Here is a 25508-nt window from a genome sequence, read left to right as displayed (position 1 = left end):
CAGGTAAACGAACAACTTGCGAAATCGCATGTTCGCCTCCCGTGAGGCGGTTTTTAAAGTGACGCGGGCCTCCCGGAGGTGCGAATGGTCTCGGCTTTGAGAACCGAGCCCGCGCAGCGCGGATGCGGTGGTTAGCGACCCGCTAAGTGGAGCCCACTTAAGTCTGCGATGCGCCTCCTGAGCCTCCGGATCTCGGCCGGGGCGACGAGTCAGTCCCCGCGCGGACGGGCATGTCGGCATGGAGCTGGTGCGCGTCGACCGCCAGAGAAGGTGAGGGGCGCCGCGTCCTCCGGTGCCTCCTGCCTCCGCCCTTCTGAACCACTGTCGTCTTCTTCTTCACTCGGCAAACACCTGGATTCCGGTCTTTAATTATACATCATCTTTTATCATACATCATCTTGTATCATAAGTACACCATCTTGACTCATCAGCCATCTTAACTCATCCGCCATTTTAACTCATCCGCCATTTTAACTCATCCGCCATTATAACTCATCCGCCATTTTAACTATTCCGCCATTTTAACTATTCCGCCATTTTAACTATTCCGCCATTTTAACTATTCCGTCATTATAACTCATCCGCCATTTTAACTCACCTATCATATTAACGAATAGGCCATCTTAACATTTTGGTCACCACAAACTCATTTGTTTCATACGCCATATTAATTAATCAACATCTTAACTCATCAGCCATATCAACTCATCTGCCATTTAAGCTTATACGCCATCTTAACTTATTTTCATTTTTAACTCATTCTCCAAATGAAATTATCTACCTTCCAAACTCAATTGCCATCTTAACCATCTGCCATCTCAACCCATTAACCATCTTGATTCATCAGTAGTTTTTACCCTCCACCATCTTAACTCGTTTGCCTTTTTAACTCATTAGCTATTCTGACTCACCCTCCAAATTAAATCATCTGCCTTTCAAACTCATGTGCCATATTCACTTATCCGCCATTACAAGCCATTAACCACCTCATTTACTCATCGGAAATTTTTACTTCTCCGCCATCTTAACCCTTCTGCCTTTTTACTCATCAGCCATACTCAACATACATCTTAAATTATTTTACATTCCAAACTAATCCGCCATATTAACTCAAATCACCATTTAAACTTGCAGTGCCCTCTTAAAAGGGTCGTAATGACATTTATGTTATTCTAGTAACCTTTTTTTTAGTACCTAAGTTTTAAATAACTTGTCGATCATTTGCATGAACATTTCGTAACTCTACTTGCATTTAGGGCAGTTTAGCCTTCTTGCGCTCCGCATAGTTTTTTATCGATGTTTCGGGTAAGAGGGATGAGAGGATGAATGGAGGAGGAGTATCACACCCATAATCTCAACAATAAAGCTCAATTCTCCCGTCTTATTTCACACACTTACCCATGATTAAACAACTAAAGCTCTTTTAATGCCAAATGAACACCTTGAGTTCATGTATATTAATTTATTCTACCACATGAAGTATAAATCTTAAAATGTTATGTTATGTACCTGGTTATGTTTTTTTTATGATGGCTTGTAATATAAATTTGTGTACAAGCTCATACGAATTAAATTGATCAGATGAGGAGTTTGTAAATACTGATAACATGAGTTGTAACTTGCTGACCAGTACTTTTTTAACAGTTTTCTTTCCTTTGTTTCACAGTGTCGCTGTCCACCTGGATGATCGCAGGTCTTCGTCGAGAGATCTCGAAGCATTTCACGCTGTGAGAGGAGAGGATGAAAAAGCGGACCACGGTACAGAAACGTCACAATGGACTAAACAGGGAGAGTAAGTTAAATGTTGTTTTACAACAATAAAAATTCAGTCTATAGGAAAAAAATTTTAATTATTTTTGATACATGTTTTACAAAGGATTCTGCGAGTATTTTAAAAGATTTTATGTAAAATTTCTGTAACCCACCAACGCATCAGTCAACTCGGTAATGTAAATAGGACAGCACAAAAAACAAACACCGAATGAATAAAAATTAAATGTTGTCAAAATAATTTATTGCACGTTGAGAAATACGCAGAATAAATAAGACAGTAATCACGTAAAATGACACAGAAAAGTAAGAAAGTCGTCGAACAACAAGGATGGTCGAGATATACATGATATCCAGCTTGCTTTAGTTTAAAAATCTTTAGTTTGTATTACCCTCGTTGTTTTACAAAAAATATAACTGCGCTGTCCATTACTCTACTTGTCATTTTCAAGCGGTCACTCGGTTCGTAATTAGATGTAAGCTAGTAAGAATAACTCGGGCAGCACAAGACATTTCAACCATACAACGTAATATAGCCACGAAAACTGTATGACACTTGAGAGTCAGGGCCGGATTTATTGCCTGGGGGCCCCTAGGCTGAGTCTGTGGTGCGGGCCCTCTCTAAGAGGAAGAGGGGGGCTATATTGAGTATCCCCTTCCAGTGAAACAGTGGTTGCCTCTTGCCTGGGTCTGGGTGGGTAGTTTATTTTAATTGACCTACAAAACTCATATTTTTGATCAATTTTCTATTTTGAAAAATTAGTTTGTTACTAAAATAGACAATTCAACCAAACAGTATTTAGAGGTTAAGGAATTAAGTGACACCAAAACCAATGAAAATAATCGAAAATTATTTATGCAGAAGAGTTTAGTTCGGCGGAATTGATCCACACTAAACAACTAGACACTATGTCGACGCGTATTTTAAGAATACCTATAAGAAGATCCACATCGCAGTATCATAATTTTTTTTTTTGTTCGCATCGTCTTTAGATGTGCGAATGCACGTGGTCATCATTGTTTATTGTCATTCCGTTCCTTTTCGTATTTCGTTTTCTTATTGACATAACTGCAGCCTGCCAGGTGATATTTATGCATCCCGCGGACAGTTATTGTAGTCCTTCTTATAACCTCCACAAAGCACAAGGTAAGCTACGCATAGGAAATACGTCTGCTAGCACTTTTGAGACGTTCCACTCTCTGTTGGATTCGTTTTACAACTGATGCAAAACATCTCGCTTAAGCTAGCTTGATTCGTAAAAAGAACTATGTGTATAGGACCAAATTAAAATTTTACACTTGTTTGCCATTCTAATAATGAATTGAAAAGTGAAAGTCAAAATTATGTTTTAATAGACTTACAATTTTTCAACACAGGTTCTTAATTTTACATATATATACATATATAAAATATATATTCTTTTAATAATATTGGTTGGTAGATCTAAAATACAAATACATGTTTGATTTAAATGTCAATCATTTGATCTAACTTTCAAGGCATCGGCGAAAAAAAAACCTTTGTTGAAAAATTTGTAATGTTTATGTAATATTAGGTGTTACTGGAAACTATTGCTGTAAAAAAAAAAACTTTTTCATACCAAAGAGGCAACGCCGCATCTGACGAGAAATAACATTGATTTTCGCGGTGTAAGTGAGGCGAAGGTTATATTATTACCAAGGGTTGTGAATAAAACGGGCTTTTTCTTAAGTCCGAGTTGGGCTCAGGGATAAAATCTGCCGCTAGGTGACGCGGTTGTTCTGCCAGCGTGCGAGATGTTCGGAGTACGTAAATGGAATAATCAATTAATATTGTGAATAACCGCTCCACTATTTTTTTTTCTCTTTCGGGCTGATTTTTCAGACTTGTCTGGTTGTTCTAGCGAGGCGCTGATCAACATCGTGTCCGCGCTGTACGGCAAGCTGCTGGTGGTGTTTGGGGTCGCTCTTGCCATCACTGAAGCCATCGCCGATCACAACCACACCATCAGATATGACGTAATACAAGCGCTTTCAAGTTCGTCCTCTTTTTTTTTATAGTTGGAAGTGATGCCTTGATTACAGTACCTGAGAGCCAAATGGGTCTAAGTCCAAATATGGCGAATTTTGTTTTATCACAGATTGAGTCTTAGAATTTTGTTTCCTATTGAACCATGACACCATTTCTAACTTTAAAAAAATATTATAGAGTATTTTTCGACTTTCGTAAGAGCCTTAGCCCTGAAATTTAATCCAGCCAGTCAAATGTAATCGAAAATTTTAAAAGAAAAAGTATCAAGTTACACCAACGTAGGTATATTATTACCCCTAAATGTGTTAGCGTATTTTTACTCTTGTACTCACGTAAAAACTACTATCAAAAGTGAAAGATGACAACAAATAGGGTTTGTCAAATATGACATACGCAGTTTATGTATTGTTACTACGTTGAATGCATGTTTAAATTCACCACAAATGCCAGACAATATTGCTGCGTGATTGGGTAAATATACACTAAAAATGAACAATCTTATCTATACTACTTCCAAAAAACATATTTGTTAAGCTGACATCTTTTAACAAACATTGAATACTGTAGATCAATTTTAATTTTATCATCTTACATTGATTAAGTAAACACTTCTGTTTTCAGAGTGAACTAATGAGTATCTAATCCACGATCTTATTGTTGACAGCCTGGAATCTTAACTTCTCTATCATTGGGCTCACTAGTAAATTATGTATTAATATAAATACCACTTTGGTAAATTAATATAAATTAAATGGGACTTACCGGTATGAACTGTAAAATTCTTTGTATTTATGTAATTATTTAGTCGTTATAAATTTACTCTGTCAGAATTTGATGCACTTTTAAAATGAATAAATTTTGTTTATACAACAAGAGTAAACGGAGGAAAACATGATAGTGATTAATTTAACACTTGTTGTAGGAGTATTTTTATAGAGACTATATATTCAAAACGTGTAATTCGACACATCAGTTATTTAAATAAAATATGTACGTAGGCTTACTTTTACCAAAGCTTTATGCCTAATTTGATTTTATAGAAACGCATTTTTGTGTAAAATACACTAACAGCACAGTTTTTTTTTTAATAATACTACAAACACGTAAAATTACTAAGCATTTGTGCAAGTAATTTTAGGAATATTTTTACAGTGCAGTTATAATGTTATGTACCCATGGCTATTGGAAAATATCACCCATTCGAGAGACTTAATCATAAGTTCCTTCTTTCCAGGTTTATGAAAAACACGGAATCATTCTATGAATTTATTTTTAATCTCCTGTTAAGTTGCCAAATTTTGTCTTAGGCTGGCTTGGATCTAAGGTACAGATATACAGAATAATGTTCATTTAAAAGACAGGGTCAGCATTAATTTCTGAAGAAGCATACAGAATGCACGCGGTGAAATTAAATGTGAGTGAAAATACGAAGAATGACAATGGAGGTGTGAAGTTAAACACACTGAAACAAAAATTAAATAAATCTCCTGCGAAATTATAACGTACGTACAGTTCCATGCTAGGGAATAATCATGCAGTTTTATTCAGAAACTTCTTTGCACAGTATTCAACCAGCAACTTGAGAGATTCGTATTTCATATGCAATCACTCAACAGAGTCCGTGTGTAATATGCTAGGCAAGCTATATATAAAGTCACGCTCACTCATGTGAGGGGTTTTGGTTCGATCCCAGTATTACTCATGACACAAATTCATGAGCGTTGAACTGGTAACTAAGTGGTTGGGAGCCTACTTAAATATCATAGGTTCCATCACCTTTAAGTCCATCATAACCGTGAGACGTAAAAATCTTTTAAACAAACAAGTGAGAGATTTCTCATTTAAATCTGTTTTAATAGTTGCATTCTTATAATTTATTATCTTTGATGTGTAACATCTGAGCTCTCGGTACATGACATTTGGTAGGAGGAATTTCGTGAATGGAACGGAAGTCGCATGGAACGGATATGTGTGATCACGGTGCTGTAATCTGTGGTGGATGGCGCGAACCAAAGTTCACAAAGCCAAAGGTAAACTTTATAGTATTACATGAATAGTATCATAATGAATTTTTAAAAAGATGGGTAGTATTTAATCAAATTGCTTGTCGAAAATCAGGTTCAAAACCTGGGTTTAGTACTTTTTCAAGTCTTTTCTCGGTTTTATAGAAGCAGTTTCATTAAAAAAGTTTAAAGTTTCGCTCTGCAAATCAAATGATTCAATAGTCGACGTAGCTACTCCGGCAACATAATTCTAGCGGTGGATGCGGAAACTACGTATGATTCCCGTCCATAAATGTAGTTTAAAACACCATTTGCTTTTTTCTTATCACGCTCGTCATTATTTTAAAGAAATCTACGTTGAATTTTAGGTATGTGGTTTCGTATAAGTGTATTTGCAACATGAGAACACATGAATTTGCTCGTTACCGAGGTGAGATGTTACACATATCTGACGAGTACTGGAAGACTCGCTCACATGACTTTTGTACCTATTACGCATTTAATAAAAATTGCTTAAAATCACCATTTGTTACAGGTTACCTTAATATCTAAGATCTACTTGGATTAAGAATTGCTGGTTTGTAGTTTTTTCTATTTTTTGACTCTCCTTTTGGATATAGTGCTAATTTTAAATACCTATCATATGAGCCATGGGCTACGTCGTGCTTTATAAAAGGAAATTTTAAACTGAGCATCGCAATATTTTTTTCCTTGTGCTAGAAATGAAGTTGCTTATTTATCAGGATATTGTTGAGGCCAACGACGTGTGGAATTCTTATTTTTACCCTGCGCAGGCATTCTACCTGTACCTGTACGTGGGGAGCATCGCCTACCTGTTCTACGTGTACGTGGCCCATCTGAAGGAACGAACTGTCAGACGAGCGAAAGAACGAGCTACGAGAGGTAAGATATTACAGTGTAAGGTTGAGGGGAAAAAAATTGTGAACGAGTGTTTCCGTACTCGCCAGACATCTGTAAACATCTAAGCTCGGTAACGAGCAAATTCGTGTGTTCTCATGATGCAAATACACTTATTTATACGAAACCCAAACACGATATTTAACGTATTATTATTCTGAACAATGCTGAGCGTGATAAATATACGCAAACTGTGGTTTTCAACTATATTCCTTGACGCGATTCACGCGTGGTTTCCGCAGCTACCGCTAGAATTCGCTGCCGGAGCAGCTACGTCGACTATCGAATCATTCGATTTGCAGAGCGTAAGGTTAAAGTTTATAATGAAACAGCTCCGATAAAAACGAAATGAAACTTGATAAAATTATAAGCTCTGTTTTGGGCCTGATTTTCGACAAACAAATTTATATAATACTGCCTATCGTTTTACAATTCATGAAACATTTAATACTTTAAAGTTTATGTTTGGCTCACGCCATAGCATCGTGATTACACATTTCCGTTCCATGTGACTTCCGTTTCATTCACGAAATCATTCCTACCAAACGCTGCATTCAGAAAGCTAAGACGTTTACACCTCAAAAATTAACTACTTATTGGCTTCTGGGTTTTGAAACCACGTCCTTAAAATTTGTGCTGCCCAGCGTTTTGGCATACTTTTTTGCAGCTATCTTCAAGGTCAATCTGTTGTTCAAGCACGGTATTAATTTATGTGGGACATTCACAGCCGAGCTGTGATTGGTCATTGTGGGTGGCCATGATGGTGGGAAGGTCTGGACAATCATATTGAGTCTTCTTTGAACGTGAAGCAGACTTGACTGTGGCTAATTCTTGTGTTGCGACATGGGTATGGCAAACAAGCATCTCCAAATATTGCACCAATTTCCAAGATGACGTTTTTTGAGGTGTTTTCTTTTATTTCTAAGTCTTATCTTATTAGTATGTGGCTCGTTTTATAAATATATACTTACGAAGTGTTGTACGCATTTCCTGTTTTATTGAAGTGTTTTTCTATGACTGAGCGATTTCTGTTGTATTCAGTATCTGCAAAAAGTTATTTTAGATGTATGGAGATCATTCTGCTATTGTGTCCTACATGCAGGGGCGTAACTAGACTAGTTTCCACCCAGGGAAAGATTTCATCTTGGTGACCCCTTTTTATTTCATACCAACCAAACCAAAATTCTTTCGCGACACCTCGTATCTCCACCACATATTAGTTCCACTATTCCAAATATTTTTTATTCAATTTAGATAGTAAAAAATAGATTAATCTGGAGTAATTTAATTTTTAATACATTGTAAGTTGGATATTAAGCGAAAAAATACCATGGTTTTTAAAATATTTGACGATGTACGTGTATGTATATCAAAATACAAATAAGTTCGTCTGCACTCCAAAATTTGTTTGTGTTCTAACACTACGATATTCAAGTAAATATCTATAGAAAAATTACTCTGCCAATTTAGACAACCCCCCTCTTTCCGCCCAAAAGCAGCCCCGGGACACAAGACCCGACTGCCTACGATCTAGAGTTACGATGACTTGCATCACATACCAAGCAAGTTGTATTGCGTGATTGCAGACCTTTTGATGTTTGAACACCTTTGCTCTCGGTGTACGGGATTTGGTGGGAGTATTTTCGTGAATAGAACGGAAGTTGAGTGGAACGGAAATGTGTAAACACAGTGATGCCATCTGTGGAAGTCTCACACATCTCGAAAAGATGGTGGACCCACGTGATTAATCCGTATGAAATTATTTCGTGAACATTCCAGAATTAACACCGCGCATAGTTATTCGAAACTAAAACTTTATAAGAGTAAAACTATCCTTTAATACTTGAAGTTATAATATAGTCATAAAAATAAATACTGACAACATAAAAACTACTTTGAATCCTGTCTTTACAGTTCTTAGTTAATACTGAAATGTTGAGATGGCGCAGCTTTTAACATACTGTAGAGACACAACAAAATGTTCCCATACAATACTCGACGCCAAGAAAAATAACAGAATGTCGTGAATAAATTTTTAACTTTAAATCAAAAATGTTGAATCAGCTCAATAGGTTTAAGGTGTGTTTGTAGGAAGTATTTACAGACTGGTTTTGTCCCTTAAGCAAAACCAATACATACACAAAGTCTTATAAAAATAAATTTATGTTTCAGGTTAGTATCATTTTAATGCATCTATTGATCTTCAACTTTTATTTTGTAAAATACTTAAAAGATATCGTCGCTTGCTTAACGCTTTAGAGAACGAATAACGGGTTAAATATGTTTGAGGACACCATGTCTGTTCCAAAACAATTTTCCTGGCAAATAAATTATAGGAATTTTTAGAGTTTTGATTATATATTGTTATTACTATTCTAGTTTACAAAATCTGTACCAGGATGGTTCCACTATCATTAAGATTATTTTGGCACACCAATCCGCTTAGTACATCCTTTTATGTTCGCGAAAATTAAAATATACGGGTGCATGTTGCCACATTTGGGTTCGCCATTTTGACGGCTTCGGTTCGTGGCTATAGCAGTTTATGTATTAATGCTCAATGGCTAGAGACCTGCAAAAATCCGCGGCTTCTATGGCCTTCAGGACAAAATGCACATACCCCTGTACACTCGGGCAAATAACGCAAGTTCATTGGCTGCCGACTTGTAAATCGTCTCAGCTGGTTTGTCTGTGATTCGATCCTTCTTTGGTTGAGGGTTTATAACAGGTTGAGATTCGTCCAGATGAACATTAAGCCATTAGCAAAATTATCTAAGAGGTATATGTGTTTGAATTCTAGCCTATCACCGAAAGAATCCGCGAATTTTGCAGGTCTCTAGCAATGGCCCTTCAACCTTATAAATATATGTTGTGTAATGAGCGCCTCTTTCTTTGCATTTCTAGCACATACTAAAATAAAATGTTTGTATATTAATCACGCTCGGCATTATTTTAAAGAATTCTACATTAAATTTCACGACCGAGTTTCGTATTATAAGTTTATTTGCTACATGAGAGCACATGAATTTGCTCGTTATTGAGGTTATATGTTTACACATCACTGGCGAATACTGAAAGAATAGATTACATTGTTTTAACTGTGAGTGGTTTTAAAAGTTACGCGTTCAGGGTGTGACAAATATATTTATTTTTCACTGCGCACTTATATTACATCGACAGCCATGCTCAAAAGGAACCCTTTAATTGTATGCAACCCGCATGTCTTGCCTCACAATGGTTGGCTTTTGCGGAGATGCTACCAAGAACCACTTCAACGTGGTAAAGAATACTCTTCCGCCAATTACTTCATTATTTCACAATCTCTTTTCCTGAGCACCCACTCCAGCAGCTATGCAAATTAGTCAGTGATTTTTTTTTGCTCCCAGCATACTTGAAAATTCAAAAGGAACAAATGTTACAGAAGATATCCGGGCATTACGCGGCCGTTGCCATAGCAGCTTTGGCTTCCGGATTTAAAACCAAGATGGCGACTGCAAGGCCCAAGTGAAACGTCGGTTCGTTGACTTCAAAACACCACGGATGATTTCGATCCGGAATAAGCCAACACTGGCTCAAAAGATTTATTGGCAGTATTTTTTTAAGCAATAGCACGCGATGTTTATTGTAAAAATATTCGTTCAGAATCTTTTTTTGATGTGTAACATCTTAGCTCTCGGTGTACGGCGATTGGTAGAAGTGAATGTGACGTAAGTAAAGGTAGGAAAACGTGTAACAACAACGGTGCTGCCATCTATGGCGGATGGCAGGAACCAAAGATCACAAAGACAAAGTAAAACGTCAAAGTATTACCTGTTTAAAGAAATTTAACAAGATTAGCAGTACTTTAATCAAATTTCTTGTCGAAAAAAAAGCTCAAAAAACGGGTTTAGTAATTTTTCAAGTATTTTTTGCATTTATCGGTGCCGTTTCATTATAAAGTTCAAAATTTCGGTCTGCAAAACGAATTATTCTATAGTCGACGCGACGTAGCTTCTCTGGGAGCGAATTCTTGCGGCGGGTGAGGAAACTACGTGTGATTCACGTTCATAAATGTAGTTGAAAACACAATTTGCAAAAATTTTATTATTACGCTCGTCATTAAAACTCGTCGTTAAATTTCGTGTCCAATCTTCGTATTATGCGTGTATTTGAAACTTGATAACTCGTATTTTCTCGTTATCCAGTTAGATGTTACACATCTCTGGCGAGTTCTGAAAGGTCGCGTGCGTTATTTTATTTTATTTAGTGTGTTTCTATGTTGCTAAGTTAAGGAGAAACGTATTAGGAACAACACAACTTTAACAAAGATAGAGTGAACGATAAAAAAAAACTGTTTCCATGCTAGAAAACTAACCGAAGCGCTAGTTAATCGTTTAAAAACAAGAGTTAAATATTACACAATCCTTCCAAAAACTTATTTACACATCGCACCACCAGAAAAAGAATACCCTAACTAAATATAAATATATATAAAAATTTTGAGTTAATGGATTTAGAAGCAATTAATTATCATGACAAAGTATGAAGTAATTATTTATTTACATATTTCTTATTTTAATTTACAATATTCTTGTTCTCTTGGTGCGAATTTGCGTTTAAATTATACGGATGCAACAGGGGCGTGTACATAATTTCCTTTTCTTTATTTGGGGAGGGGGGAAATAGATACTCTTTTCCTGCTGTTTGCTTACTAATTATTTCCTTTCGTTGGTAGGCGTGATGGATATGTTTTAGGATTTCTTAGCATTTTGAGGAAGGGTAAGGGAGAGGGGGGGAAGAGTACGGCCTGGCAGGCGTGCCCTACGCGTGCTGCGATGAAGTAGAGGGTGAAACATGGGTTGGCGACGGGAGACACGTAGTGACCCGCTGGTTGTTCCAGACTCGCCGGCGGAGAGACAGCACGGGGCGGCTGTGGCGGGCCAGCGGGGCGACCCTGAGGTCAGGTACGGCAGCTTCTACCTCCGGGTCGGAGTCGCTGGTAAGATGGCGCCACGAGAGAACACTCCGTTCGTTACTTTATTCCTTCATTGGCTATAGCTAGGGGCACGCATATTTTGCGAAAAGATCCCGGGACCAGCTGAAAGTTAAAACACTGTAGCATCGTCTGTGTTTCGTGATGGGGTGAGTTTTATTTCAGGTGCATGTCTACTGTTAGAACACCAATCACTAGAGACCTGTAAAATTCGCGATTTAAAATCCCTAAAGGATATACTCCATGATCCTCTATGCACTCGTGCAAATTACATCTGCTGCTTGGTTACCGACTCGTAACACCTGTTGACTGGAATGATCGTGATTCGCTAATTCTTCTGTTAAAGATTTTTCATTGTCCCAGAGTCCTTCAGATAAACTGTGGCCCAATCACTGAAGCAAAATAATGTCAAAAGTATTTGGACTCTATCCTATCGCGAAATGAATTCGCGAATTTTACAGGTCTCTACCAATCACAGTAATTCAGCGCGAAAGAAAACTCGTCCTGAGTGGCTCGGTCAAACAATGCGACTACTTCTCTCGCAGACGGCCGTAAATCGTAAGGAAGAAACCGCTGGTGCATATATAGGTACCTTGTTGCAGTCTAATAAACGTTCAGATTTTTTCGCGAAAAATGTATGCCTCTAGCTATAGCTGAACATTTCAAAGCATTAATTTTTCTTTATATTTATTTATTTATTTATTTTTCTGGACTGACTGTTCGTAGTGTTAACGCCTTACATCTCGGTACATGGCATTTGGTAGGAGTAATAATTTCGTGAGTGGAACGGAAGTCGCATGGAACGGAAATGTGTGACCACGGTGCTGCCAACTGTAGCGGGATGGCGCTAAGCCAAAGCTCGCAAAGCCAAAGGGAAACTTCGTAGTGTTGACTGATTATTGAATTTTAACAAGACGGGCAGTATTTTAATGGAATTGTTTGTCGAAAATCAGGTCAAAAATCTGGATCTAGTATTTTTCTCCCCCCCCCCCCCCCCTCCAAGTCTTTTCCGGCTTTTATCGGAGCCGTTTATAATATAGTTGAACGTTTCGGTTTGCAGAGTGAATGATTCGATAGTCGACGTAGCTGCTCCGGCAACGAATTCTAGTGGCTGTTGCGGAAAATAAGTGTAATTCGAGGTCCAGAACTGTAGCTGGAAATACAGTTTGCGACCTGAAAGAGTCAATTTTCTACGGTTTTGGGAATAACTTAGTTTTAATGATTCATTGTATGATATACTAAAAATAAAGAGTTTTAAAAAAAACTCAGTATCCATACCAACTGTTAATCCACAACTTTATCCTGCATTATTTCTTGCATTCATTAAATTCTATAATTTACCTAAAAAATTAGTTCTAAGTAATAGAACACATTAACTAAGGACTTATTTAGTAAAAAAATATTGTGCATTCAACTAAATATGAATAAATTATGAATTTATTTAAAATAATGTGCAAAAACACAAAATATCAGAAGCTAAATAATTTAGGATTCTACCGCATTAAGCTGGTTTTTTTTTTTACCTGTACACAGAAAAATAAATCTCTGTACTTTTTTCAAAAATTCCTTTGGAAACCAGTTGCCAATAAATAGTTAGCAATACTACGAGAAAGATATTGTAAGTTTGTGCAAAACGTGGCTATGGTTATTTTTACATATATTTAATACGTTTTTTCGAGATGATATTGAGTATTTATTACGAAAAATGAAGCAGTATTATATATTTAATTAAGGTTTCATTCAAATACATATATTTTTTTAACCATGTAAAACATAATTGATGCTTAATAATTTGACTTTTTTACTATGCTTATTAATAAGCGTGGTTAGTACTGGAACGGATTACAAATAACTTTAACTATTGGAGGTTCTGGGACAACACAAAGCATGAATTCCCCGGGCAAGAACACGAGCAAAGTACCTACTACTGCGAAACCCGGTTGTTTTTTTCACGCAAATGTACAAATGTACGAACATCTGTTATTTCTGAGAGACCGGAAAAATTCGCGGATTTATTTCGTGATAGGCTGAAATTCAAGCATGTGTTCAATTCTGCTGGTTCTGCTATAGGCTCGCAGTTTAACTGGAGCTCTCTGGGACAATGAGAGACTATCGACCAAAGAGGCGTCGAATCAAAAGATACCCAGTGGAGACGCCTCACAATTTAGTACCCAACGAACACGCGTGTTTACTTGAGATAGTGGAGGCTATCCTAGAGGTCGTTTAATCCGCGAATTTTTCCGGTCCCTAGTTATTTCTGTTCCGTTGACGTGTGTTGCTGTTGGTGCGTCGAAGCGTTTGGCTTCGGCAGCGCCCTCTACTCCGCGCTTGCGCTCGGGCGCTACTTCGAGCGCAGCGCGGCGGAGGGGTGCGCCGACGTCACGGTAGCCGTCAACCCCGTCGCCAGGACCGCCTTCGTCATCCTGCAGATGGCCTTCGTCTTCGCCAACAACGGCAAGGTACGGCAGCCAACCTCGTCCGTGCTCTCAGTTATCACAAGCTCTCGCCCCGAGACTGTTCCGCCATTCCACTTGCAGCCTCTCCCGCCTCGTGCGACCTTCACCTCGATCTAGGTCGGCTGCTGACCCTGGCCGCCATCTTGGATTCCAGTGTTCCCTAGGTCTTGAATAAATGCTTTGATTTGGTCCGTCATACATGATGCTCGGAGACCCGGAAATTTCGCGGATTCTTCTGACCTCGGGATAGAATTCAAAGTTGGTATAGGTGTGCTCGGCCCGTGTTCACTTTCCCATTGGTTGATTTCTTGGCGAGAACGTTTTCATCCTTGTTATTTTGGCACTACCTGATTCGCTTACTTCTCTCTTGGCTGGGCATCGTTGGCTCACGGTCGTAGAGGGACGTGTCCAGATAACTGCGTGTCAATCATGAACACAGTGCGAGAGGGTGGAGGTTTGTATTCTAGCTTGCGACTAAATGAATCCGCGAAATTTCCGGGTCTCTAATGATGCTTCTTGGTGAAGCCACTATTGCGGCTTGTATTTCTTGAGGAAAATTCGTAACGGCTTAAGATGGTCAATCTTATCGTTAGTCGTGTCATTTATTAATTCTACATTTTCTGAATTATTTATGAGAAAAAAACTCTTTTATAACCCTGGATTGAGTATGTTCTGATAGCTGTTACCACGAGAGTGTTTAAACGGTTCTGAGGTACAAGGAACTAGAAAGTTGTGCGTTGTGTGAGTTCCGCCATTTTTAATTCTATAATATTCCGTCTGTCATACATCGAGATCGCCATCTTAGCTGCCATCTTGAAAAATATTTTTCAAATAATTCTCCAAATAAATATTTAAATTTTATCAAAAAAAATTGTGTATGTGTAAGCTGATAAACGTACGTGGCACTGTAAATAAATTGCAACTGCATCGTGTTAACTAGTGCTTGATTCGTATATGATCGCGTTTGAATAATACACTCGAGAACATGCTCTCTGTCGGTTAATATTTCTATTATTTTTTTATTGTATGAGCGTTTGGACGTAGCTGAAATACTGAAACGCTGGCTGGTTTTGTGAAGCAATAGCTCTCACTATTAGCTGTATAATGTGGTTACATTCTGCTTTAATTCACGACTCAAGAGTTGTGAAAAAGATTGTTAAAACTCAAGACTACTGTTTGCAGAGAATTTCTGATATTCTGTGATATTTTCCGATGATTTTAGCAGCAATAAATTATGTGGCCACAAAAGAAGAATATAATGGTCAAACACATAGTCATTCACACATAGAATTATACAAATCAACTAACACACAGGATTATACATTTAAGATACTTAACTCACCGATGATGTGCAGGAAAATGCCTTACCCAAAAACCAAGATGTAGTCCAAATATGTATTATCTTTGCGCCACGGACTCAGCAACAATGTTAGGAGGAACAGGTTAGCAATGAGCAATGAAAATTATATTGTCTACGACGTTACGCGATCATTAAGTCAGAGATGAACGTAACTATATGTAGGATACAAATTTGATATTATCGGGACAAAATATCGATATCAAAAATATCTATACCGATTTATCGATATTTTGTAACTAAAATATCGATATTTCCGATACATCGGTAATAGCGATAATTATTATGATATATCGATATATCGTTGCCACCCGATGTATGTGGGAAGCCTAAGATGTACATCAAGCTCTGTCCCTGCCCGAACACGCCCGAATATTCACCTTCGGCCAACCTCGGGTTTATTTGTATATATATTTATATGTTTATTTTAATGTAGCTATACTAACCTAACTAACCGTCCATAGTGTTTTAAAGTTTTTTAACGTAACTAACCTAACCGACCACTTTTAATATTTGAATTCATTTTTTCCTGCGCAAAAATAAAACAAATCTCATGTTGGCTGAAGGTGAATAGTCATTCGGGCGTGTTCGGGCAGGGACAGAACTTGATGTGCATCTTGGGCTTCTCGACGCATGTGCGACGCGCGTTGCAGTTCCTGGCGTCGCCGGCGCACGCGGCTGTGTCGAGGTTCGGGCTGGCTCACATGATCGCCGCCAACCTCTGCAAGTGGCTGTACGTGGTCGTGCAGGAGGCCCGGGTGGACATCTCTGGAGGCGAGGAAGCGCGCAACGCCAGCTTGCAGGAGACCCAGAGCCGTGAGTGTGTGCGCGATGTTTGTGATGCGTACCGTCTCAGCTCTCGGTTATGCGGCATTTCGTCGCCTGAGAATTGGAGTCTTCTATGTCCATTGAAGTCGGAACTGAGATATAAGCATTTGAAAGTTCAAACAACTATGAATAGCATGACATGGAACAAAATAATATTGGTCTTAAATTAAGAACAAACATTTTTATGTGCGTAGACGTGTGTGGATATAGTACAAATGAATACTAATATTAATTTCGTGTCCATAGCATAAAAAACCTAAAAAGTGGACATAGAACACTCCAATACTCAGGCGGCGATTTGGCGCAAGCGCGGCTCCAGAAAGGCGGGCGGTGGGGGTTGATGGCCCCTCCCGAGACCAGTTTTATTGATTAGTGTATATTTATGTTTACTTAAATATTTAATTTCGTATGTTAAACTTTCATCTCATCAAAAGATGCGTGGAGCTACTAAGGTTCTGTATTTGAAACCTGTAATTTGTAAATAATATTCCAAGACCAATATCTGACCACTTTCATTTTTTGCAACTACGACCTTTTTTTGTGCGATAGCCCCTTCCCGAAAAGTCATCCTGAAGCCGCCACTGATTTGGCGGGGAGGGGGGCTTCGTGAATGCGACGGAAGTCGAGGAACGGACACGTGTAACAACCACGGTGCAGCAATCTGTGGCAGTTGGCACTAACCGACGTTCATAAGATCAAAGGGAAACTTTACAATGTTAACTGTTTAGTTATTTTTACCCATCTGGGCTTTATCCGGGGTTTAATACTGTTATCGGAGCCATTTCTAATGAAATGATTCAATAGTCAATGTAGCTGCTCCCGCAGCGAATTCTAGCGGCCAGTGGTGTAACTGCGTTTGATTCGCGTCCATAAATGTAGTTGAAAACCAAATTTTCGTAAATTTAAAGCGTTTGGCATTATTTTAAAAAAATTCTGTGTTAAATTTCGTGTCTAGGTTTCGTATTATAAGTGTATTTGCAACATGAGAACACATTAATTTGCTCGTTACCGAGGTTAGATGTTACACATCATTGGCGAGTACTGAAAAACTCTCCCACATTATTTTAATTGGTTTAATGTTCTTTGAAGGAGTCAACTATCCCCTTTATCCAATGAAAAACGCAGTAGCGGTCTTAGTATTTGCGGGGCCATATTTGGGGACCTGGTAGGTGTGAAATTTTCCACAGTGAAAATGGAGGGGAGTTAAAAGAGCTCTCTAAAACAATGTGTTGGAAGCCAACATGGAACTCAACATTCGTCATCGGTTTTGCTAATTTAAGAAATGTTCATACTACAAGTGTCTCGGTGATAAAGATACCGGCACGGGGCACCACTAGTCGCGGGGACCTAGGCTGTTGCCCGACCTTGCAGCCAACCCCTGGACAAGAGTGATCCGAACGTAGCAGCAGTTTCATTCTGAACATATTGCCAAATAACAAAGCTAATCTCGCAGGTCCCTACCAGTGAGTCTTGCCTGGAGTTTAAATAATATCCTCGCGGCTCTACGTGAAACATGTAAACAAATGCAGATGCCGATGTTTTCATCTAAAAGCAAATCGTAATCCAATGTGAACCTAGTGTTTTTGCAGTGGCTGACACAAGCGCAACTACCCGCCCCCCCCCCCCCCCTTCCGGGACCGAATTCGGAGATGATTTTTCAAAATCATCAGAGAGTGCAGTATGTTATTTTGGGTGATGCAATTTGCTAAACCTGACGATCCAACTGTCTGAGAAGCCTCGTTGCCTGCGGTTTCTTCTCTCGTCCTTTGTGTCAGTGTGTCGGTTCCAATCAGGGGCGCAACAACATGGGGGGAGTAGGGCAAGGGTATTTTTCCCCCCCTCTGAAACCTTGAAGTGGGGGCAAACGGGGCAAAGAAAGTGATGTGTAATCAATTTTTAGATAATAAAACTGCTTAAATAGCACCATTTTCCACCTTGAAATACAAATTTTCCCGGGGGAGGACCCCCGAACCCCCTGCTTCAATAGGGGGGATCGATGATTATTTTTATAAAGGTATATTGCCCCCCCCCCTTTGGAAATTTAGTTGTTGCGCCCCTGGTTCCAATGGTGTTCGATGCATGTGGCACTGGTACGGTGCGTGCAGCCCGCGGCGGCGACCCCTGCTGGACGTCTCGCGCCGTGGCCTCGGCCATGCGCGACGCCGCGCCCTACCTGTTCCCCTGCACCGTGGAGTACAGCCTGCTGTGCTCCGTTATCCTCGCCGCCATGTGGCGCTCCGTGCGCGACGCCTCCTGCGACCCGGGCCGGCGCGCGCGCAAGCGCAGCAGCGGCGTCAACGTCATCTACGCGCGCTCCGTCAGCCAGTTCAGCGTGGACCTGTCGCGCGCCGGCAAGGGGCTGTTCCTCGGGCTGGTGGCGGCCGCCGCGTCGGCGCTCAGCCTGCTCGTGTTCGCCGAGCTGGAGGCGGGCGCCGCGGTGCGCCAGGCGGACGCCTGCGAGGCGGCGCTGTACGCCTCGGCGGCGGCGGCGTCCGTCTGCGGCCTGGTCGCCGTCAGGTCGCTGCCGCGCCGGCCCGACCGCCGCCGCCTGCAGCTCGAGCACGCGCTGCTCTTCGCGGCGCACGGCGGCCTGCTGCTCTACCTCGTGTTCCTCATGGCGGGTGGCTTCTTCGACGCCGACGTCGCCGCCGACCCCTGGCGCGTCATGAAGGTGCCGTGGACCCTGACACCTTATCCTTGAGTTGTTGGACCGTGCCCTAGATGGTCATTGTAGGCCCTGCCTCATCACAGTTCATTCCACCAACAGACTACCCTCCAAACACACAGGAGTTCCTCTTCCTTGAATTATTGGACCATGCCCTAGATGGTCATTGTAGGCCCTACCACATCACAGTTTATTTCACCAACAGACTACCCTCCAAACACACAGGAGTTCCTCCTCCTTGAGTTATTGGACCATGCCCTAGATGGTCAGTGTAGGCCCTGATGCCACATCACAGTTCATTTCACCGACATACTACCCTCCAAACACACAGAAGTTCCTCCTCCTTGAATTACTGGACCATGCCCTAGATGGTCATTGTAGGCCCTGATGACACATCACGGTTCAATTCACCAACAGACTACCCTCCAAACACACAGAAGTTCCTCCTACTTGAATTATTGGACCATGCCCTAGATGGTCATTGTAGGCCCTGATGCCACATCACAGTTCATTTCACCAACAGACTACCCTCCAAACACACAGGAGTTCCTTCTCCTTGAGTTATTGGACCGTGCCCTAGATGGTCAGTGTAGGCCCGGCCACATCACGGTTCATTTCACCAACAGACTACCCTCCAAAAACACAGGAGTTCCTTCTCCTTGAGTTATTGGACCATGCCCTGGATGGTCAGTGTAGGCCCTACCACATCACAGTTTATTCCACCAACAGACTACACTCCTAACACACAGGAATTCCTTCTCCTTGAATTATTGGACCATCGTTGACTCGACATACCCTAGACGTCTTCGCCTGACGGACAGTGTAGGCACTGCCACATCACAGTTCATTTCACCAACAGGCTATCCTCCAAACACACAGGAGTTCCTTCTCCTTGAGTTATTAGACCGTGTCCTAGATGGTCGGTGTAGGCCCGGCCACATCACAGTTCATTTCACCAACAGACTACCCTCCAAACACACAGGAGTTCCTTCTACTTGAGTTATTGGACCATGCCCTAGATGATCAGTGTAGGCCCTGATGCCACATCACAGTTGATTTCACCAAAAGACTACCCTCCGAACTCACAGGAGTTCCTTCTCCTTGAGTTATTGGACCATGCCCTAGATGATCAGTGTAGGCCCTGATGCCACATCACAGTTGATTTCACCAAAAGACTACCCTCCGAACTCACAGGAGTTCCTTCTCCTTGAATTATTGGACCATCGTTGACTCGACATACCCTAGACGTCTTCGACTGACGGACAGTGTAGGCCCTGCCACATCACGGTTCATTACACCAACAGACTAGCCTCCAAACACACAGGAGTTCCTTCTCCTTGAATTATTGGACCATCGTTGACTCGACGTAACCTAGACGTCTTTGCCTGACGGACAGTGTAGGCCCTGCCACATCACAGTTCATTTCACCAACAGACCACCCTCCAAACATACTTTGAAGTTCCTTCTACTTGAAAATTTTAGATCATATATAAATTTTACACACCCTAGATGCCTTTTAATGACATTCAGTACAGATACAGCCTATCACAGTTTATTTCAACCAAAAACTCACCCTTCAAACACTTACAACACATTGATGTTTCTTCATCTTGAATGATTTGACATTCCCTAGATGTCTTGGTCGGATGATAAGTACAAGACCTGCCATATCAAAGTTTATTTCACCAACAGATCTGCTGTATCACTGTTTATTGCAACAGAATTCCCTTAATAAATGTTAAAGTTTTTTTCTCCTTAAATGATTACGCCTTCTTTAATTTGACCACCCTAAATGTAGTGGACTGAATTATCAGTACAGATCCTGCCATTACATGCCTTATTTCACCAACAGACTACTATACAAACACAAATATGTTTCTTCTCATTGAATGGTTGGACCATTGTTAATATTACACACCCTATAAGTTTTGGATTGGCGATCAGTATAGATCTTGTGATATCACAGTTTTATTTCACCAACAGTATACCCTCCGAACACATGCACTTTTTTTTGTCCTTGAATGATTGGACCATCGTTAATTGAAACCACCCTATAAGAATTTTATCCAATCAAAAATTTGTATAAATCTTACGTACGATTACGAATAAATTAAAAATGAATTAATCATGCCTCAAAAGGGAGGGATATGAAATGAAAGACCACTTGTTGGTTTCATCAGTTTTTAGTTTACAAAATATTTGTATAATTTAATGGTCAATTTCGTCTTTGTTAAAGCATAGAATATGTAATTCTGGTTAGTATGTAATTACGTTTAATAGAGCCTGGCTGATACAAATACTTTTCTATTTGAAGTAATTTGCATTTACTAATGAATTAATAGTTGATAATGACTACAGCTGTGATAAAACTGCCAACAGACACACTTTTGTGAGCTTTGTAAAGCCTTTTATGTGTTATCTGTGTCTTAACAAAGTCAAGTTTTCAATACTAAATTATAAAAAAAGTTATAATGTAGAAAGTGTTTAAACCATAAGATATCGGGTCTGAAACCTAACTCTCTTCTTTTACTTCTCCTCGATAGCAGGTTATAGAGACGTCGAGAAATGAAGAGATGTGAATAGAGTATTGAATGGGAAAACCCCTTAGAAAACCCATCGGATCAAAGCACTGTCCATCATGTTTCCCAATTGCTAAAACAAATAACGGCACCAATCTTGCTGGGAGAAAAACCAGAATCCTATCGAATTGTGGCTCAGTCAAAGGGGGATTTTTTGCGCCTAACACAAGAGACAGACAATCAGCAGCTCACTGAGTCTGGAGTCTCACATAGCATGTAATAATGCGGCAAGCTTGTCATAAGATTTGAACTAGGCTTTACGAGCAAGCTTGACACAGCAAGCTTGATTCAAGGCTTCTTTGAACCATGAACCAATTTAAATTTGTGGTTTTCGGTGATGGCTAACACATCACATTCACGTGGTGAAGGACGTGGGTTTGATCCCAACATCTCCGGAATGACTCATAATTTATGAGCACCAAGTAGGTTCCCAAGTGGTTCGAAGCCCCACTATAATCTTGGAGTTAAGTCTCCTTGATCCTAAGTGCACAACCGTACGATGTAAGACCTTATTATAACTCGGCCGACAAACTTCTGCAGAAAGGTTCATCAGGAAGATATGTCAGAAACATGTACCTATACTACTAATGGTCTGAAGTGATTACCAAGGTTGGTATACGTCTTTGTAATCGAAGCTGTTAACCTTTTATTGACGTGACAACGTCTAATAAATCGATGAACACCGGCTGCACGCACGAAAAAGGATGGCACATTAAACTTGTAACACTCCCATTCGTTTCCTACTTTTCCTATCATCGTCCTATCCTTAACAGAATAACACAGATGGGAAGAAGTTAAATGGCAAACATGTATAGAAGTTATAGTTAAAATAATCTGTTCGTTAAAGTAATAAACATATTTGAATTAATGAGTGCAAATAAAAGTAAATTTATCAATTCAATTGTAGATTTCCTTTCACTCCTTTGTATGCATACAAAATAGTGATAATTCAATAAAAATGATTCAATTTTATTCATAAAAGTATGCAATCATTTCATCGATGTTTTGTTATGACGTCACGTTAAACTATCGTCCGTAAACCGACTTTACAGACAACCAATTTTTTTTAATTGAAAATAATAGAGAACATATTTTAGATTAAACGCTGGGCTCGTGAATATTGTTCAATCAAACAAATTTTCTACAACCGCCGCAAAATGTTTCGCTGTAGTAAAATTATATACTTGAAAAAAGCTAGACGAAAATTTCTTATATTCATTACAATATTTTTTCAAACTTTGCTACACCTTAATTATTTCAAGTACATAATTATACGAGAGAGACAAGTTTTGAGGTGGTTGTAGAAATTTATTCAATCAATCATTATCCAGATGCTTGGTGTTTATGCTTCAGTTGCAACTTCGAAGGTGTGAAACCAGCTTTGGAAAAAAAAATTTGAGACCTTTTGTCGTACATGAGTTTCCGTCTGATTGTCATGGCGCGCATTGCAAGCCGAAGTGTAACCGGCATGATCCTGACAAAACCTGGAAGCCCCGTCCAGTGGCGCGCGTGCGTAGAAATTTCTTTGATCGATCATTATCCAGAAGCTTGGTGTTGATGCTTCAGTTGCAACTTCGAAGGTGTGAACCAGCTTTGGGAAACTTTTTGAGACCTTTTGGCACGCCTGCAGCCAAACCGACTAGCCAGTGTCCACCGACGTGCCCGCAGGTGCTGACCCCCGCCTCGGCGCTCGTCCAGAGCTGCTGCCAGACGCTGCTGGTGGTCGACGCGTGGCGCCGGGCCTGCTCTACACCCGACCAGCTGCGGCGCAAGCCCGGCCGCCAGCACGTCACCTTCCTGCTGGTCGCCAACGTGTGCATGTGGGCCGTCAATCGCCTGCTCAACAACCGGCCCTGGTCGCACCCGGCCATGGCGCGCTTCTACGGCGCGCGCGCCTGGACCATCATCACGCACGTGTGCGTGCCGCTCGTCATGTGCTACCGCTTCCAGTCCTCCGTCTGCCTCTACGAGATATGGATGCACGTCTACAAGATGCAGTGATGCCTCTCCCCTGCCCGCGACGTCTCCCAGTCCTCAAACTGTGTCTGCGAGGTACTGATTCGCGTCTTCCTCCTCTTCATCTTCCTCCAGTCCTTCATCTGCCTCGTCGAGATGTTGATGACCTTATACAACATCCTCCAGTCCTGAAACTGTGTCTGCGAGATACTGATTCACGTCTAAATGATGCAGTGGCCTTCCTCCTCTTCATCTTCCTCCAGTCCTTCATCTGCCTCGTCGAGATCTTGATGGCCTTATACAACATCCTCCAGTCCTGAAACTGTGTCTGCGAGATATTGATTCACGTCTAAATGATGCAGTGGCCTTCCTCCTCTTCATCTCCCTCCAGTCCTTCATCTGCCTTTACGAGATATGGATGCACCTCTAAAAAATGTAGTGATTTCACTCCCTTGCCTTCATCATCCTCATCCTCCAGTCCTCCATCTACCACGACGAGTTGCGGATGCACATCTTCAAGATGCAATGATGTCACTCTCTCATCTTTTTTCATAATACTTATGTCCCACATCTGCCAAGACTATATGTTGCATGTCTAAAAGATGCAGTGATGTGACTCACGTCTTCATGCTACAGCTATGCATCGACCACTATGAGAACTGTATGCATGTCCCAAAATTAATTTAAATGCCAACCATTTGTAATTAATATTAATATTTGTAATTAATATGATTCCAACATTTTTGAGCAATAAAGCTGCTATGATTTTTAAATATACAGTCATGTAAGACTCATTACATTTTTTTTGTAAATTTGGAATTATTTTTATTCATTAATTTCAGCTCTGGTCACCAAAACTTTAGCAGTGCTGTAGTATCGTGAAACTATAATTACTTGTTTTATTTCCAAACAGTCAAAACATGATATAGAACTGTTTAGGTAATTTCATTCCTAATTCACTATTTTATTTAAAGACTATTTTTTTTATATTTATCTACTAAGTAATTTTTTTTTGCAAATTTCGTTGCCAAACATATACGCTACACGATGTTTGCCATTTGCAATATAAGAAAGTATTTGTAACTAAAATGAATATCTTTTTTTTTTTTTACAAACTGTGTCGTGGTCGCTTATTAGAAGTTAATTTTCTCTTTCCAAAGTTTATTCTTCATAAATGCAATGGTCAAAATAATTAGGAAATCGGGCAATAATCATCAAGGTATAAGACAAAAATAATCAGAGGATTAATACCAGATCCTTGCTGGGTTGTTTGGTGTCATACGTTCCCTCCAGATGAGAACACGTCGATCAGGAGGTTCCACGCTGAACCGCGACTCAACGGTGAACAGAGTGGATCTCCATTCGGCGCACACCCCATTTCGCGGTGTTCCTCCGCCCAGTGGCTACGGTCTGAGCGGTGCTCTCTTGTTACTGGGACACGAACCGTAGGCCCACCTGCATAGAGACCGCCTGTGTTATGACGACCACCGTCCTCTAGCTGTTCGCAAGCCACGTTGCAGTAGCGCTGCATTCTGCCCGATCTTCCGACAGACACTGCTCGTAGCTCACACTGCTGCCGAAATCGGATCCCCCAATAATTTCCACCTGTGTATCTGCAGATAGCGCCAACGACCAGTCGACCACAGTAAAAAAAATAAATAAATACTAATACAACCATACTCCTTGAAGGTATGACCGAATTTCATTTCAATGCCAGCTGCAGTTTTTTGTTTCAAAAATAAAGTTACTTACTCCTCTTGAATCCACAGCTTAAAATTAAATTTCTTAATTAACTCGATACTTCGACCTATAAATGTATCTGTGTGTCCCTCAAGAATGCCAGATTTACATAATCTTATCTTTCTTTTTTTCTTTTTAACTCTTTTTGTATAAGAAAGAGAGGGTTTCGCCAAGACGTTTGAACAGTTGAAACCCGAAATTCCCTATTATCCTGGTCCGTCTCTCTCCCCCTCTCTCTCTCTCTACATCTTTC

At 40.3% G+C, this 25508-nt stretch overlaps 1 protein-coding gene across 1 annotated transcript; it reads left to right on the top strand.

The window, feature by feature from the left end:
* The first annotated feature begins 238 nt into the window (after positions 1–238).
* LOC134532279 (proton channel OtopLc-like) lies at positions 239–23560 on the top strand. The gene is made up of 8 exons (XM_063368697.1): positions 239–270; positions 3654–3768; positions 6579–6687; positions 11582–11680; positions 13970–14133; positions 16084–16303; positions 18421–18986; positions 23228–23560. The coding sequence occupies exons 1-8, from the start codon at positions 239–241 to the stop codon at positions 23558–23560; spliced, it is 1638 nt and encodes a 545-aa protein (XP_063224767.1).
* Positions 23561–25508: the final 1948 nt, after the last annotated feature.

This window comes from Bacillus rossius, chromosome 5, assembly GCF_032445375.1.
Source record: "Bacillus rossius redtenbacheri isolate Brsri chromosome 5, Brsri_v3, whole genome shotgun sequence".
NCBI lineage: Eukaryota > Metazoa > Arthropoda > Insecta > Phasmatodea > Bacillidae > Bacillus > Bacillus rossius.
The sequence above is the reverse complement of the archived record's forward strand: the minus strand, read 5'-3'. Positions and strand labels throughout refer to the sequence as shown.

Coding starts and splice junctions, on each gene's coding strand:
- LOC134532279 (XM_063368697.1), top strand. CDS start 239: ATGGAGCTGGTGCGCGTCGACCGCCAGAGAAG. Junction 6,688..11,581: donor GAAAGAACGAGCTACGAGAG/GTAAGATATTAC, acceptor TGGTTGTTCCAG/ACTCGCCGGCGGAGAGACAG. Junction 16,304..18,420: donor CTTGCAGGAGACCCAGAGCC/GTGAGTGTGTGC, acceptor CGGTGCGTGCAG/CCCGCGGCGGCGACCCCTGC.